The sequence below is a fragment of the Mandrillus leucophaeus genome, unplaced genomic scaffold, assembly GCF_000951045.1.
Source record: "Mandrillus leucophaeus isolate KB7577 unplaced genomic scaffold, Mleu.le_1.0 Scaffold27, whole genome shotgun sequence".
Taxonomy (NCBI): Eukaryota; Metazoa; Chordata; class Mammalia; order Primates; family Cercopithecidae; genus Mandrillus; species Mandrillus leucophaeus.
The window spans coordinates 5,178,155-5,195,232 of record NW_012102809.1 but is presented as its reverse complement, the minus strand read 5'-3'; the positions used below and the strand labels follow the sequence as shown (position 1 = coordinate 5,195,232).

The window sequence follows — 17,078 nt, the reverse complement described above, 5'->3', positions numbered from 1 at the left end:
AGGCCAGGAGTTCAAGACCAGCCTGGCCAACATGGCAAAACCCTGTCTCTACCAAAAATACAAAAATTAGCAGGGTATGGTGGCGGGCACCTGTAATCCCAGCTACTCGGGAGGCTGAAGCAAAAAATTGCTTGAACCTGGGAGGCAGAAGTTGCAGTAAGCCGAGGTCGCACCACTGCACTCCAGCCTGGGTGACAGAGGGAGACTCTGTCTCAAAAAAAAGAACTAAAACTATCATTTGATCCAGCAATCCCACTACTGGGTATCTTCCCAGAGGAAAAGGAGTCATTATATGAAAAGACAGTAGCACGCACGTTTATATCTGCAAAAACATGGAACCAGCCAAATACCTATCAGTCAACAAACGACTGAAGAAACTGTGGTGTATATATACCATGGAATACTCTCAGCCATAAAAAGAAATGAAATAATGGCACTTGCAGCAACCTGGATGGAACGGGAGATCATTATTCTAAGTGAAGTAACTCAGGAGTAGAAAACCAAACACCATAAGTTCTCACTCGTAAGTGGCAGCTAAGCTATGAAGATGCAAAGGCCTAAAAATAATACAATGGACTTTGAGGCTTGGGAGAAAGGGTGGGAGGGGGGTGAGGGATAAAAGACTACACATTGGGTACAGTGTACACTGCTCGGGTGATGGGTGCACTAAAATCTCAGAAATCACCACTAAGGAACTTATTCATATAACCAAACACCACCTGTTCCCAAAAAACCTATTAAAATAAAAAAATAAATAAAAAGACATAGCAAAAAAATTTTAAACAGTCACAAGGCATCACAACAGACACATGATAAAAATGTATCAAGAATATTTACAGCCTGGTGTGATAGCTCACAAGTGTAATCTCAGCACTTCTGAAGGAGGAGGAAAGCGGATCGCTTGAGCCCAGGAGTTCCAGACAAGCCTGGGCAACATGGCAAAACCCCATCTCTATTTAAAAGAAAAAAAAAATACAAAAAAAAATTAGCTGGGTTTGTTGGTGCATGCCTGTAGTCCTAGATACTGGAGAGGCTGAGGCACTGGCATCACCTGAGCCTGGGAGGCAGAGGCTGCAGTGAGCCATGTGCAGGCCATTGCACTCCAGCTTGGGCGACAGACAGAGCAAGACTCTGTCTTAAACCAAAGGGAAAAAAAAGAGGCCAGGCATGGTGGCTCACGCACCTGTAAGCCCAGCACTTTGGGAGGCCAAGGTGGGTGGATCATGAGGTCAGGAGTTCTAGAGTAGCCTGACCAACATGGTGAAATCTTGTCTCTACTAAAAATACAAAAATTAGCCAGGCGTGGTAACACTCGCCTGTAATCCCAACAACTCAGGAGGCTGAGGCAGGAGAATCGCTTGAACCCAGGAGGTAGAGGTTGCAGTGAGCCAAGATCGTGCCACTGCACTCCAGCCTGGGTGACAGAGCAAGACTCTGTCTCCACAAACAACAACAACAACAACAGAGTATTTACTAATTTTTGTAATGTACAGGTGATCCATTTATTTTAATCCACTGACATTTACTTCAGAATCTTTTGAAAAATTTTTTGAATAAAACTATTTTATGTCTATAAATACAACACATGATAAATTATATTGTCACTCAAGTTATAACACTGTGAGGAATATACACAGAGGCAAATTAGTAAAATAAAACAAATTGCCAATTCATATCCCTGAACATGTAACGCCCACTGACTCAGGTCTGTGCCTCTAACAATGATTGACCTATCTTATCTGGATTCTCATTCATTCAGCAAGAGAGTGTCTGCTGAATGAATGAGGCACTGTACAAGATACTGGGGATATACAGGTGAACAAGGTGAACAGCACTGCTGCCCTCATTCTCATGAGAGAGACTTCCACCCAGCAGAGGTGGGAGCAGACACACATACCCACCCCCACACCCATCACTCCATTCCAGGGCACTCACATAGAAACTCAAATAGAACAAAATTCTATTTTGTTCCATCAAAGTTCTGTATCCTCAATTGTCTACCTTGTCTACCCCCAATTGTAGACCTTGTCTACAAGTGACAGGACCATCTCTATCAAGGTGCCAGAATCAGAAATGTACTCACTCCCCTTCCTTGCATTCAGTCTCAGCATTTTCTTTCAGCCACATTAGAGATCAGCACACCAAGGCCTGAAACAGCCCCCAAATTCAATACAAACAGTTCTTTTCTGCCTCCTTTCCTTTGCATTTTTCCTTGTTGCATGGTGGTGAGCATAGAAATTAGGCTGTAATTATTTTCTCCATTGCTAACAGATTTTAAAAATACTTTAATGAGCCTTCTTTTACAGGACTTTAGAAGGACAAAGTACTTACTGCAAAAACAGGAGAGGGGAGAGGCTGGTGAGAGCCATGCTCCCAAACGGACGCACAATGGCAAGTGGTATCACTGGAAGGAAAGTCGAAGTCTCAATTCCCAGAACTCATAAGGGAAAGGTAAAAAATGAAAAGTAAACTGAAGCAAACAGAAAACGTATCACACCGGTTTAAAATCCCAACTCCTGTAGGGGGCTGGAATTCTGAAAGCACATGTATAAAATAAATAATTAAAACTCACTTTTTGGTTCTATGCAACTTTTTTCTACTTTATGTAGTTTTGGGTAGCATTTGTGGCTGACTTAGAAACCTAAGCCTTATGAATAACACTAATTTCAAAGTTTCCAGATCAAGCACCAATTTAAAAATAACAAAAAGCTTCAGAACACAAACTATTCCTGAGTTGTGGAGTGCCCGCCAATAAATGTGGCTGTGACCATATTACACAATGGGGTAGACTGATCTAGAATATAGCAGGGGGCTGAGCAAGGAAAACTATCAATTCCAGCCAAGATCTGTACTTATGGCAGAAGATAGTTTCCCAAAGCATGATGTACAACCTCCTAGTGGTCCACAAGATGACTTCTAGATGGCATAAGAATGAATATTTAGATGTATTAACACTGTTTATTATATAATTAGAAGAATCATAAGCCAGCGCCAATTGTTTAATCGGGTAGTGCGGTGATAAGCCCTGTGACACAGACTCACAGTTATGTAGGGATGGTGCTTACGCACACCTTCAACACTGAAAATTGTCAGTGACTTTCCACCACAACCATTCAGATGTACAGACAGGGGCAGACTTGGTAGAGTAGGAAGTTCTGACTTCTCATACGGAAACGTTTCCAAAAAACAGCAATTATTGTTACAACCAACATTATCAGGACTCTGAAAGTAAGTCAAAGATTGGCAGCAGACAAGTGAACACTGAATCAAGAAGCTACTGACTTCAAAATTACAGGTTTGCATTCCCAGTGGGAAAGTCCCTGGTTCCTGGTTTTACAGGGAGCACAGCCAAACTTATTCACAAATTATTGTGTAGGGATATTCTAACCTGACGGAAGGCTATCTAGAAGACCATGGCATGACACCTGAACTTGGGTCCTTAAGCCAGAAAAGTGGGGAAATGGTTCATAAACTAATACCCACAAACACCTGGGCTAAATGATCAAGTTGAGATATACAAACAAGTCCACAGGTCCCCAAAAAAAGCTGCAGGAGAGTTTCTTTGGAAGATCAGGACATTCTAAAGCATGTGGGTGTAAGGGGAAAGACAGAAACCATGCACATGCCCATGGCAAGATACACACTCAGATAGCAAGATACACAAACCATGCCCACGGCAAGATACACACTCCGAAAGACCTGAGAAGTTTCTCAGCTTTCACCTCAGGCTGATCTCCTGGCTCAATGCAAACCTGGAGTCACAAAGTTAAATGCAAAAACTAGAAGAAGTGCTCTGTTTTGTTTTGTTTGCTTAACTCCAAGACTTCCAAAGAAATCTCTGCCAAAACACAGTGGGACACAATCTGAGGAACAAAAGCTTCAGTGACCACAAACAATAAGGAATACAGTCTCTACAGAAATAGTGTGGAAATGTCACTAAACAGACAACTCTAGCCTTCAACAACAACAACAAAATCCCAGCAACACAAGGAAGAAAATCTGATTTCCAGAATTACATAATATCAAATGTGCAGTTTTCAACAATAACAACAACAGAAACCCCACAAAGCATATAAAGAAACAGGGAAGTACAATTCATTCAAAAGAATAAAATAATTGACAGAAATCAGCCAGAAGGAAACCCAGGCAGACTGTCTTAAATAAGCTCAAAAAGCTAAAGAAAGATATGAAGAACTGAAGGAAATCAGAAGAACAATTTATAAACAAAATAAAGAAACAAATTTTATAAAGGAACCAAGCAAACATTCTGGAGCTGAAACATACATAATTGAAATAAAAAAAAATTCACTAGAGCGGTTCAAAAACAGTTTTTAATAAACAGAAAAAAATGAATCAATGAACTTGAAGATAGCACAATTAAGATTATTGAATCTGAAAAGTAGAAAGTAAAGAAAATAAAGAAAAATGAATAGAGCCTAGGAGGCTAGTAGGACACCATCATGCAGACCAACAAATATTATGGAAGACTTGGTAGAAAAGAAAGGGACAAAGCTATTATCTAAATAAATAATGGACAAAGCTTCCTAAATCTGAAGACAGACATGATTTACTTATCCAAAAGTCAATGAATTCCAAGCAGCATAAACTCAAAAAGATCCACACTGAGACACATCATAATCAAACTATTGGAAGTAAAAGACAAAAAGAAAATCCTAAAAGCAGCAGGAGGTGACTTGACAAGTACAAGGTATCCTCAATAAGGTTAATAGCTGATTTCTCAACAGCAACCATGGAAGGCAGAAATCAATGGAACGACATAGTTAAAATGCTGAAGCCAGGCATGGTGGTGTGCACCTGGAGTCCCAGCTACTTGGGTGGCTGAGGCAGGAGATCACTTGAGCCTACGAATTTGAGGCTTACAGTGAGCTATATCATGGCACTGCACTCCAGCCTGGGCAACAAAGCAAGACGCAATCTCTTAAAAAAAAAAAAAAAAAAAAGGCTGAAAGGAAAAAAAAAAAACCTCTGTTAAACAAAAGTCCTATATCCAGCAAACTAACTGTCAAAATTGAGGGAGAAAGTAAGACATTCTCAGATAAATAAAAGCTGAGGAAGTTCATTACCACTAGACTTGCCCTGAAAGAAATGCTTCAAGTGAAAGCATGCTAAACAGTAACTCAAAGTTGAAAAAGAAAGAAATCTCTCAGGTAATGGTAAATGCATGAGCAAATATAAAAGCTAGTAGTACTGTATTTAGGGATTGTGAATGTACTTTTTCTTTCACACATGACTTAAGAGAAATACACAGGCTGGGTGTGATGGCTCATGCCTGTAGTTCCCACACTTGGGGAGGCCGAGGTGGGTGGATCACTTGACTCGCTGGTCAGGAGTTTGAGATCAGCCTAGTTAACATGGTGAAACCCCGTCTCTACTAAAAATACAAAAATTAGGTAGGTGTGGTGGCACACGCCTGTAATCCCAGCTACTCAGAAGGCTGAGGCAGGAGATCACTTGAGCCTGGGAAGCAGAGGTTTCAGTGAGCCAAGATCACGCCACTGCACTCCAGCCTGGGTGACAGAGTGAGACTCTGTCTCAAAGAAGAAAAAAAAGGACAAATGCATGAAAAATAATTATCAATCCACGTTACTGGGCACACAATGCATAAAATATGTACTTTGTAAGAACATAAAGGGAGCAGATGGAGCTGTATAGAGACAGACATTTGTATGCTATTGAAGCTGATATTGATTTAAACAACATTATTATCAATAATGGATGTTACATATAATTCCCATGATAACCGCAAAGAAAATATCAAAAAGCTATATATTCAAAAGGAAATGAGAAGGGAATCCAAACAATCCATTATTAAAAAGAAAAAAGATCAACTAATCACATAAGGTGGTAATCAAGGCAATGAGGAACAAAAGTATAAGGCAGAAAACAAACAACAACATGGAAGAAGTGCTTGTCAGTAGTAACTTTAAATGTAAATTAAACTTTTCTGGCAGAAGGCAGAGATTGGCAGAATGGATATAAAAACATTATATAACTATATGTTCTCTACTAGAAACTCAAGATTCAAAAACAAAAAGATTGAAAGGGAAATGATTAAAAAATATATTAAATGTAAATAGTAAGCAAGAGAGAGCTGGAGGTGGCTACACTAATATCAGACAAAATGCATTTTAAGTCAAAAACTGTAACAAGACACAAAGGATGGCAATATAAAAGCCAGTTCAACAAGAAAATATAACAATTATAAACATATAAGCACCAAACAGGGCTCCAAAATACATGAAGCAAATATTGACAAAGTTGAAGGGGAAAACATAGCTTTACAATAATAGCTGGATAATTCAATACACTGCACTTTCAGTATAGGACAGTATATCTGGAAGATCAATCAGGAAACAGAGGACTTACACAACACTATAAACCAACTAGACCTAACACTTCACCAGACAGCAGAATATACCTTCTTAAGTGCACAGGAATCATTTTCCAGAACAGACCACATGTCAGACCTCATAACAAGTCTCACATTTTAAGAAATTGAAATCTTACAAAGTTATCTTGTGGAATGAAGCTAGAAATTAACACCAAAAGAAAAATGGGAAAATTCACAAATATGTGGAAATTAAAACAACACCCTCCTTCAGCAACCAGGGGTCAAAAAAGAAATCACAAGGGAAAGTAGAAGACACTTAGGGACACATGAAAAGAAAATCACAACACAGAAAAAGTATGCAATGCAGTGAAGGCAGTGCTCAGAGGAAAGCTTACAGATGTAAAGGTTACATTAAAAAAGAAAAAAAGATCTCATATCAGCAGCCTGACTTTACACCTTAAGAAGCTAGAAAAAGAAGAACAAAGTAAACCCAAAGGTACTAGAAGGATGAAAATAATGAAGATTACAGTGAAGATAAATAGAGAATAGAAGAAAAGAAAAATCAATGAGATTAAGAGTTGGTTATTTGAAAAACTCAATAAAAATTGAGAAACCATGAGCTGAACTGACAGAGGGGAAAAAAAAGAAAAGACACAAATAACTAAAATTAAAATTAAGGTGAGGACCACTGAGTCAGTGGATAGTAAACCACCGCTCATAAGGTAAATATACACACACATATCTCACATACATTATAATCCTACAAATAACTGATCCTAGCTGATTCTATTTTACAGAATGGAGAAATGAAACTCAAAAATGTTAAGTGACTTGCCTGAGACCATCTCACTAACAGGTGCCAGAGTTGAGATTTAAACCACTTCAAGTGGCTCTGAGGCCACAGATTTTGGTACTACAATGCACTACCCACTATCACTTACACCCTATGGTGGTCTCACAGCTCAAACAAGACAGTGTGTTGTTACGGGCAATCTCAGCTAGGAAGGTATGTGTCAGGTGACTCTCACTTTTTTTTTTTTTTTTTTGCCATTCTAAGTGTATGTACAAATGACCATGAAACCATTGCATTATTAATTCTCAGGTTACAAATAAATTTTACAAATAGGCAAATATGAAATCCATGAATAATGAGGATTGCCTGTTAGAGCAAACCAAATCTAACAGAATTCTAAAAGGATTATAACCAAAAGGGATTTATCCCAGGAATGCAAGGGTGGTTTAATATGAGAAAATTAATCAATATATTGCATTAGAAAAATCAAAGAAAGGAAAACCACAGGATCATCTCAATCAATGCAGAAAAGGCACTGATAAAATCTAACTCATGATTAAAACATTCAACACACTGGGAATAGAAGAGAACTTCCTCAACATGATAAGGACATTTACGAAAAACTCACAGCTAATACACTCAAGTGTGATAGACTGAAGCTTCCAGCAACAAGATAAGGACGACTGCTTTCACCACTGCTGTTCAACATGGTACTGGAAGTTATAGTCTGAGTAATTAGACAAAAAACAAAAGGCATCCAAATCGGAAAGAAGTAAAACTATCACTATTCATTCACACTTCTATATATAGGACATAATCCTATATATAGAAAATCCCAAAGAATCCACAGGAATGTTACTAGAGCTAATAAATTCAGCAAAGTTGCAGGATAACACATAAAAATCAGAGTGTTTCTACACACTAGCAATGTATACTAACCAAAAGTGATCTACAGGTTCATGCAATCCCTATCAAAATTCCAACAGCTGGCCGAGCATGGAGGCTCACGCCTGAAATCCCAGCACTTTGGGAGACCGAGGCTGGTGGATCACCTGAGGTCAGGAGTTCGAGAACAGCCTGACCAACATGGTGAAACCCTGTCTCTAATAAAAATGCAAAAATTAGCTGGGTGTGGTGGCAGGCGCCTGTAATCCCAGCTACTCGGGAAGCTGAAGCACAAAAATCACTTGAACCCAGGAGGCGGAGGTTGCACTGAGCCGAGGTCATGCCACTGCACTCCAGCCTGGGCAACAGAATGAGACTCTGTTTAAAAAAAAAAAAAAAAATTCCAACAGTCTTTTTTGCAGAACCAGAAAGGCTTGTAGTCAAATTCATATGGATTTGCAAAAGGTCCCAGAAAGTCAAAAGAATCTCGAAAATGAAAAAGTTGGATATGTCACCCAAAAGATGAACAGAAAAAAGAAAAAAAAAATAGGTAAACTGAACTTTAACCAATTAAAAACTTGTGTGTTTCAAAGGACATTATCAAGCAAGTGAAAAGACAACATAAAAATATTTGCAAATCATATCTGGTAAGGGCTTAATAACCAGAATACACAAAGAACTCAACAAAACTCAACAACGACAACCCAATGAAAAATGGGCAAAGGACTAGACATTTCTCCAAAGAAGATATACAAATAGCTAATAAGCACATCAAGTGATGCTCATGGTACTCATTAGGAAAACACAAATGAAAATCACAATGAAATACTACTTTAAATCTATGAGGATGACTGTACTTTTAAAAATGGAAAATAAGTGCTGACGAGTGCTGCTGGTGGAAATGTAAAATGGTGTGGCCACTGTGTAAAATAGTTTGGCAGCTCCTCAAAAAGTTAAACATCAAATTACCATATGACCCAACAATGATCCACCATGTGACCCACAGGACCCACTCCTAGACATATATACCAAATACCTGAAAACAGGGACTCAATTATATACTTGAGTATCAAGGTACATTGCGGCATTATTCACAGTAGTCAAAATACGGAAACAACCCATGTGTCCACTAAGATGAATGGATACATAAAATGTGGTGTGTCTATGTAAGAGAATTATTCAGCCATAAACAGGAATAAAGTTCTGATACATGCTGAAATACGGATGAACCTTGACAAACTATGCTAAGTGAAGGAAGCCAGACACAAAAAGGACACATACTGTAAGATCTCCCTTACATCATATATCTAGAATAGGCAAATTCATTGAGGCAGAAAGTAGAATAGAGATGTCCAGGGACTGGGGGAAGAGAATGGGGAGTTTTTTACATAATAGTTACAGAGCTTCTGTTTGGGGGAATTAAAAAGTTTTGGAGAGACAAAATACAAATACAAATATAACATTGTGATTAATGTCATGGAATTGTACACTTAAAATTGTTATAATGGCAAATGTTATGTTACATATATTTTTACCAGTTACAAAGTTTCTGTTTGGGGGAATTTAAAAGTTTTGGAGATACAAATACAGCATTGTGATTAACGTCAGGAAATTGTACACTTAAAATGGTTATAATGGCAAATGTTAGGTTACATATATATTTTATCACAAGAGAAAAGGACTGCAGATAGTATGGAAAGCATGCATGAATGCCAATCAAGATTTCTGAACAATGACTTTCCAGGTGTATCTATGCACTCTTACCAGTGACAGACCAAAAGTCACCCCAGAAGCCAGCAATATTTTAGTAAGTATGTTCTGTATAAGCACACATAATTCGGAAAAGGAATTGGGACCCTTCTCTGAATATTTGTTCTTTGTGTTGAACCCATCATGGATGAGATCAATTAGGTAATTAAAAAGAGTCTTAAAGGTAAATGTCGTCACAGAAATATACTAAATTACCACAATGTTTTTGCTAAAATGCTAAAATAAGCTTATCTACTCCTTGTTTATACATGGAAGCAAACTCAAAATGTTAAAATTTGTTAAGAAAAGCTGCTGAATCCTGCACTTTTCCCCTCTGCTTTCTTTAGAGATAGGTGGTGTTGACTTCTTACGACAATGCACAACCATGTCCACGTCAGAGCATAGAAGGAATTGGGCAGGCTTCAGGAATCCGTGTATTCTGCTAAGGTATTTTTCATTTAAAGCACCTGAATTTATCCTTACAAGGTGGTACTGGGCATGCAAGAAGAGAGAAACTCCCTTGTGAGCACAGAAGCAGAGCTGTGGGGTCACATTTGAATAACAAAATTCAGGACATTTTTGTTGTTGTCTACATAACTGAGACAAATATTAATCTGAAAACTCACTGAAAATATTTTGCACATTATGAAGAGAGCCGAAAACACATGAAATAGGGTTTCATTTTCCATACTAGATGGCAGCAATGAGTGGCAAAGGGCCCTCTTATCTCACTGTCTGGATTCTACCCACATACTTTGACGCATTCAGAGAGATTCCAGAGAATGGCTTCTGGTGGCTCCTGGAGACCCAAGTCGCTTTCATCGCCGGTATTAGAAATTCTTGGTATTCAACCAAAATAAAGAAAATGGTAAAACAGCTTTTGTACCTTACAAGTGTACACAAGTGAATTGGCTCTCAGGCTGGTTATTCCAAAACTATTGACAGATGAATGATAGCATTGATTTTCCCCCCAGATTAACTCTGTAGCTTCGTTAATGCTTTTTATATCTCTATTTAAGCTGAATGATATTCCATTTATGGCGATAATAATATTTACTTTTAAAAGAAAAGGTTGTTAAGAAGCTGATTTGGCCAGGCACAGTGGCTCACATCTATAATCCCAACACTTTGGGAGGCTGAGGTGGGTGAATCACCTGAGCCCAGGAGTTCAAGACCACCCTGGGTGACATAGTGAGATGCCCCCCACCAACCCTATCTCTACAGAAGAAAAAAAGAAAGAAAAAAATGAGCCAGCCATTGTGGTGTGCACCTGTAGTCCTAGCTACTCAGCTACTCAGGAAGCTGAGCTGGGAGGATCGTTTGAGCCCGGGAGGTCAAGGTTGTAGTGAGCCATTTACATCACTGCACTCCAGCCTGGGTGACAGAGCAAGACCCTCTCTCAAAAAAATAGATAAATAAAAAGCTGATTTATTTAAAGACAAAAAGTAACCATTTGGCTGGTACATACGTTATTGCAACAACCACCAAGAACAACTAAAATTTGGAAAATTATTATATGGCTACAATTACCTCAAACAATGTAGGTGCATATTTTAATCTATGTACTCTGAAAGGAGCATGCTTTAAATTTGGTAAGCCACAAATATTAGGAACACATGGAAACCCAAGGATTGCTCCCCCTCCCCCCGCCCCGCGACACAGAGTCTTGCTCTATAGCTCGGGCTGGAGTACAGTGGTGTGATCTCAGTACACTGCAACCTCCGCCTCCCGGGTTGTTCAAGTGATTCTCATGCCTCAGCCCCCTGAATAGCTGGGATTACAGGTGCACGCCACCATGCCCAACTAATTTTTGTATTATTAGTAGAGATGGGGTTTCACCATGTTGACCAGGATGATCTCAAACTCCTGACCTCGTGAACTGCCAGCCTCGGCCTCCCAAAGTGCTGGGATTACAGGTATAAGCCACTACACTGGGCCACAAGGAATGCTTTTATATAAAGAATTCCCATATGACCCACTGGGCGTGGGGTGGCTGAGGCAGGAGAATCACTTGAACCCAGGAGGTAGAGGTTGCAGTAAGCCGAGATCATACCACTGCACTCCAGCCTGGGAGACAGAGTGAGACTCCAACTCAAAAAATACGTAAATATATATATCCCACATGACCATGATAATCACCTCTCCTCTGATGTACATTTTGTTTTGCTTTTTTCTTGACAGAGCTGTTGTCTTAAGATTTACATTTTGTATACCTCAACTTGCACTTGGACCATAAAGGCACTAGAACCACAAAGATGAAAAGGCAAGAAAGAAAAGAATAATGATAAAGGTAAAATGAGATTCTACATGACATCATTAATAAGATGAATACAATCAAAAGCCAGGTTAGAAAAGTTAAAGATGGCTCCCACTGCTATTAATACTGAAACCTATTCTGGGCCAAGAACTGAGTAAGATGTAAGACAGTTCTGGCGGGCCGGGCGCGGTGGCTCAAGCCTGTAATCCCAGCACTTTGGGAGGCTGAGACGGGCGGATCACGAGGTCAGCAGATCGAGACCATCCTAACACGGGCTAACACGGTGAAACCCCGTCTCCACTAAAAGATACAAAAAGCTAGCCAGGCGAGGTGGCGGGCGCCTGTAGTCCCAGCTATTCGAGAGGCTGAGGCTGAAGAATGGCATAAACCCGGGAGGCGGAGCTTGCAGTGAGCCACTGCACTCCAGCCTGGGCGACAGAGCAGACTCCGTCTCCAAAAAAAAAAAGATGTAAGACAGTTCTGGTTGTGGATGTCACATTCCGGATGTGAGGCAAGGCCTGTGGATGTTTTACAGATTTCAAGATGTCTCATGATTCCCGTGTTTCCGCACACTGCAGGCGGCCGCTCTGCCTTACTGTCCACTATACTTCCATTTTCACAGGCGTTTTGCAGGACTGTTTCCATACCTGCAATTAAGTTATCTCAGTCATCTTGTGGGCATCACTTCCAATCACTTCCCAGCGCACTCACAAGGGAACTGGTTTAATTTGGTCCTGTTTTTCTTCATATAGCTCCTCAAAGTTTTCCTGTCTATGTAGCCTCTTCTTAAATACAATCTGGTGGGGGAGAACATAACATCCACTAGTGAGAGGGCTGTGGTGAAGATCAAAGTCCCTCGATTCCCTCACTGGGATGCCTCCCGAAGGTCCAAGAGCCAAACCTCACGACCCCAAAAGGCCTGATGCTGCCAGAGAGCGAGAGAGGAAAACAGCAGAATCCAACCCTCAGAGGAACCCATCTCTTTCCCATGGTACAGGCTGGGTTCAGAATGTTGAACCTGATATGTAAAACTTGCTGTGAGGAGGGAGAAAAGCCCAGCTTTACAGCCAGACACCAGGGAAACTGTCTTTAACATCTTTTGTCTCACCACAGGGTAAATTGGGTACTTTTCACAGTCACTTTCAAGTCACAGAGGTGTGTTCAGAGCCCTGAAATAACCGGGAAATGCTACAACTGCTGAAAAACCACACTTCAAAATCGACCTGTTGGGTGCATTTATGCACTTTTAGAGAAAATCTAGATCTCTGTGCTGGCATGTGTGGCTCTAAGAGCTCTCTGTGCATCTGTGTGGCCACAGGATGAATCACCAGAGGGCACACAGAGGGAGATGGATTAGGAATCAGCCTGCATTCCCCACCACTGGCCTAGGACGGCCCCTCTCCTCGTTTCCCTGCCTACTCAGCCTTCCGTAATGACTCTTGTCCTGCTGAATTCACAACCAGACCTTCCACTCCACCACCACCATCTGGTCCATTCCCGTAATACAGGGTTTCTCCCCTTCAGCACTGCTGGCATTTGGGGCCAGATAACTCTCGGTTGTGGAGTCATCCCTACGCACGGCAGGATGTTCAGCAGAATCCCTGGCCTCTACCCACAAGATGCCAGGAGCACAGCCCCTCACCCGACCTGGCCATGACCATCACAAAATGTCTCCAGACATTGCCAAATGTCCCTTGGGGGTGAATCTGATCTACCTCCCCCTCTGAAAACCACTGTCATAAACACCTGATATCAGATTATGAGATCAGAGGAGAAATAAGCAGAGATCAAGGAAGATGGCATCACGAGTAACCTCTCTGACCTGAAGTTCTTAACTACAAAACTGCAGATACTTGAGCCTCAAGATGTTGTCATGATGAGACCTGTAAAACAATGAGCTGGACCCCAAACACCGCAAGTTCCCAACACGTGAAGGTTGACAACAGACCAGAAAGAAAAAGGGCAGAAGTCACCACTATCTGGTAGACATGTCAAATTTTTAAGTCTGGGCAAACCCCTCAGCCACCTGTCTAATGAGGGACTGGGAACATCTTAACAAAGGAAGCTTGAGAACCAATGACTGACACGCATAAGTAGTAATTCCTTACTTCTACGAATTCAGTACAAATAAAGTATCCCCAAGTCTCAACATACAAGTGAGATTTTAATGATTTATAATAAAAGCATTAAATCCAATGCACATAAGTAACATCCCTATTCACAAAAAATGAAAAACTGTTGAAGAGCTACACAGAGAGAGAGAGAGAGAGAGAGAGAGAGAGAGAGAGAGAGAGAAAGAGAACCTAAAAAGAAAAAGAGCCAGGTAGCATTTCCATTATCAAGGTATAAAAACAGTTGGATTTCTGGACAATACTCAGACTCCCAGTGCTCCTCTCTGTGGGGTACAGGGAAGCACTCTCAATTCACAAGGACCTACAGAGAGGAGAGCAGGGACACCGCACCTGCATTAACTTTCACAACAGACCTGTGGTCTTAAAGGCAGGAGGGGATCGATCCCTGGAAAAAGAAAAAGTAACTGAAAAATTAAGCCCTTGTGCCTCTGTCTTCAGTCACCTCGTAATACAGTTACACTCAAGTTAACATGATTTTTACATCCACAGTTTAAATGCTAAGCAATTGTGATCAGAGTCAGCTTTCACACCTTACCCATTTAGCGTCTTTACTATGATACAACTGTGCCTCCCTCCTGAAGAAGGAAAATTAATTTGGTGATAAAAATGCCCAGACAAAGCATGATAAGCATAACATGAGTAGGAAAACAAGGGACCCACAAGAGAAATGTCCGTTTGCTCATGGAAGACAATCAAATTGTGTCCCAAAAGTCAATAAACTATGCATCTACTGAATACATCTCCAACCTCAGACTCACATTGAAGAAATTCATAACACCTCCACGGTCCATATAATCAACAAAGGGCAAAGACTGCCGACTAATTCAGCTGTCCACTGTACATACATCACACAGCGTTAACACGGGGGGGTATCAAACATGCCTTCAAAAGGCTTAGAAAATCTCCCTTTCATAGAAACAAACAGTCTTTCTTAGAAAGGTTTAACAATATCGACACCATTTATACTGCCCACACTCCCCTTCTTGGTGTTTTCTGTTTTATTTATTTTATTTTATTTTTTGAGACAGGGGCTCACTCTATCACCCAGGCTAGAATGCAGTGGCACAATCTCCACCCACTGCAGCCTCAACCACCAGGCTCAAGTGATCCTCCCATTTCAGCCTCCCGAGTAGCTAGGACTACAGGTGTGTGCCACCGTGCCCAGCTAATTTTTGTATTTTTTGTAGAGACGGGGTATTGCCATATTGCCCAGGCTGGTCTTGAACCCTGGACTCCAGCAATCTGCCCACCTCAGCCTCCCAAAGTGCTGGGATTACAGGCGTAAGCCACTGTGCCTGGCCTCTTTTCCATATTACATGTAAATAGTTAGCTACTATCTTAAGCATTTAAAGGCTGACAAAATATAACTTTAGTTGTAGCCATAAAACGAGAATTACCAATGAATGCCTAAACGTTTTAAAATCTTTTCAGATGGTATTTCGAAGTTGCTTTAGAGGATGTTTTGTCCCAAGCAATGAGATTACAAACTCATCTAATTCGGACGCAGCAACCAGCCCAAAACAAACCCTGGGACACACAGAAGTTTGAACTTTGATAGTCACGGTGAGTCATAAATAATACAAAAATGTTGGCTGATTGATTATGAGATTTAGGCCCTCAAGACACAACACTGGGCAAAATAAAGCCCAGATATGTAAATTACAGATTTAAAAGTTTAAGATGATAAAAATACTAACTTTACAATTACAGATTTAAAAGTTTAAGACGATAAAAATATTAACTTTACACTAACAAAATTTTCCAAATCACTTAGCTTCTAGTGAGCTAAGAAATGCAAATTGAAAGATAACCCTTTTCTATCAAATGAGCTAAGTTTTGAACGCACTGTCTGGCGGTGGCTGGTAAGGGAACGGCTCAGGCGGTCACTCAGGCACTGCCGCTGGGAGTGAGGAGCTGGCTCCGACAAAAGCCATGGCTTCTGATTCAGGAATTTCATGGTTGGTTTTTTTTTTTTTTTTTTTTTTTTTCAAATCCTCTCTTAAAAAGGAAAGGGTGATTGAAGAGTTGGGTCACAGTATTACTTGTAACTGTGGACCTGTAATTAAAGGCCTGAAGGAAAGAGCGCACCATTCAACGCGTGAGCATTAGAAAGGCTCTGGCTGAACTGAGCTGGCTCCCGTGCCTCTTTTGGAGAATCCACACCTCACAGGTGACACACTCTGTCACACACACCACAACTGCGAAAGAAAGGGATCCCAAAAAAATACAAGGCCTGTAGGAGTAACCAGATTTTAAAACAATACAACAGGCAAGATACAACATATTTATTAGTTGTATTTCTAAAAGCATTGTGATGATATCAGGAAATGCTCATGACTTATAAAGAGCAGGACACAAATACTGTTAACTGTGTTCAATGTGGGTATATGAGAATTGCAGGTCCCTTGAGGGGCAAGGCTGGAACCTCAGGCCACCTCAAATCTATGCTAGACACAATTTTATACTGTCTCAGCTAAAACACATAGTTGTCAGCTTATTATCATTTCCCCATTACAGTCATGCAACCAGACCAATTTTTTGCTCACTATGAAATCAAAATATAGGCTGGGCATGGTGGCTCATGCCTGTAATCCCAGCACTTTGGGAGGCTGAGACAGAGGGATCACTTGAGCTCAGGAGTTCAAGACCACCCTGGGCAACATGGAAAAACCCCGTCTCTACTAAAAATACAAAAATTAGCTAGGCATGGTGGTAGTCCCAGCAACTCAGGAGGCTGAGGTGGAAGGATTGCCTGAGCCTGGGAGGCAGAGGTTGCAGTGAGCCGAGACTATGCTACTGTGAGCTCCAGCCTTGGTGACAGAGTGAGATTCCATTAGAAAGAGAGGAAGGAAGGAAGGAAGGGAGGGAGGGAGGGAGGGAGGAAGGAAGGAAGGGAAAGAAAGAGAGAGA

At 40.7% G+C, this 17,078-nt stretch overlaps 1 protein-coding gene across 2 annotated transcripts in view; it reads right to left on the bottom strand.

Annotated features, from left to right (window-relative positions):
• The window catches only part of CDYL (chromodomain protein, Y-like), a 239,527-nt gene that overhangs the window by 119,303 nt on the left and 103,146 nt on the right, over nucleotides 1–17,078 (bottom strand). The window contains exons 4-6 of one of the 2 annotated variants that reach the window (XM_011984585.1): nucleotides 16,769–16,794; nucleotides 12,608–12,638; nucleotides 7,184–7,187 (exon numbers count right to left, since the gene is read on the bottom strand). In XM_011984585.1, the coding sequence (XP_011839975.1) occupies nucleotides 7,184–7,187; nucleotides 12,608–12,638; nucleotides 16,769–16,794 (61 nt within the window). Of the gene's footprint in view, nucleotides 1–2,572; nucleotides 2,649–7,183; nucleotides 7,188–12,607; nucleotides 12,639–16,768; nucleotides 16,795–17,078 lie in introns of those variants that run through there. The other variant, XM_011984586.1, reaches the window with a different exon arrangement.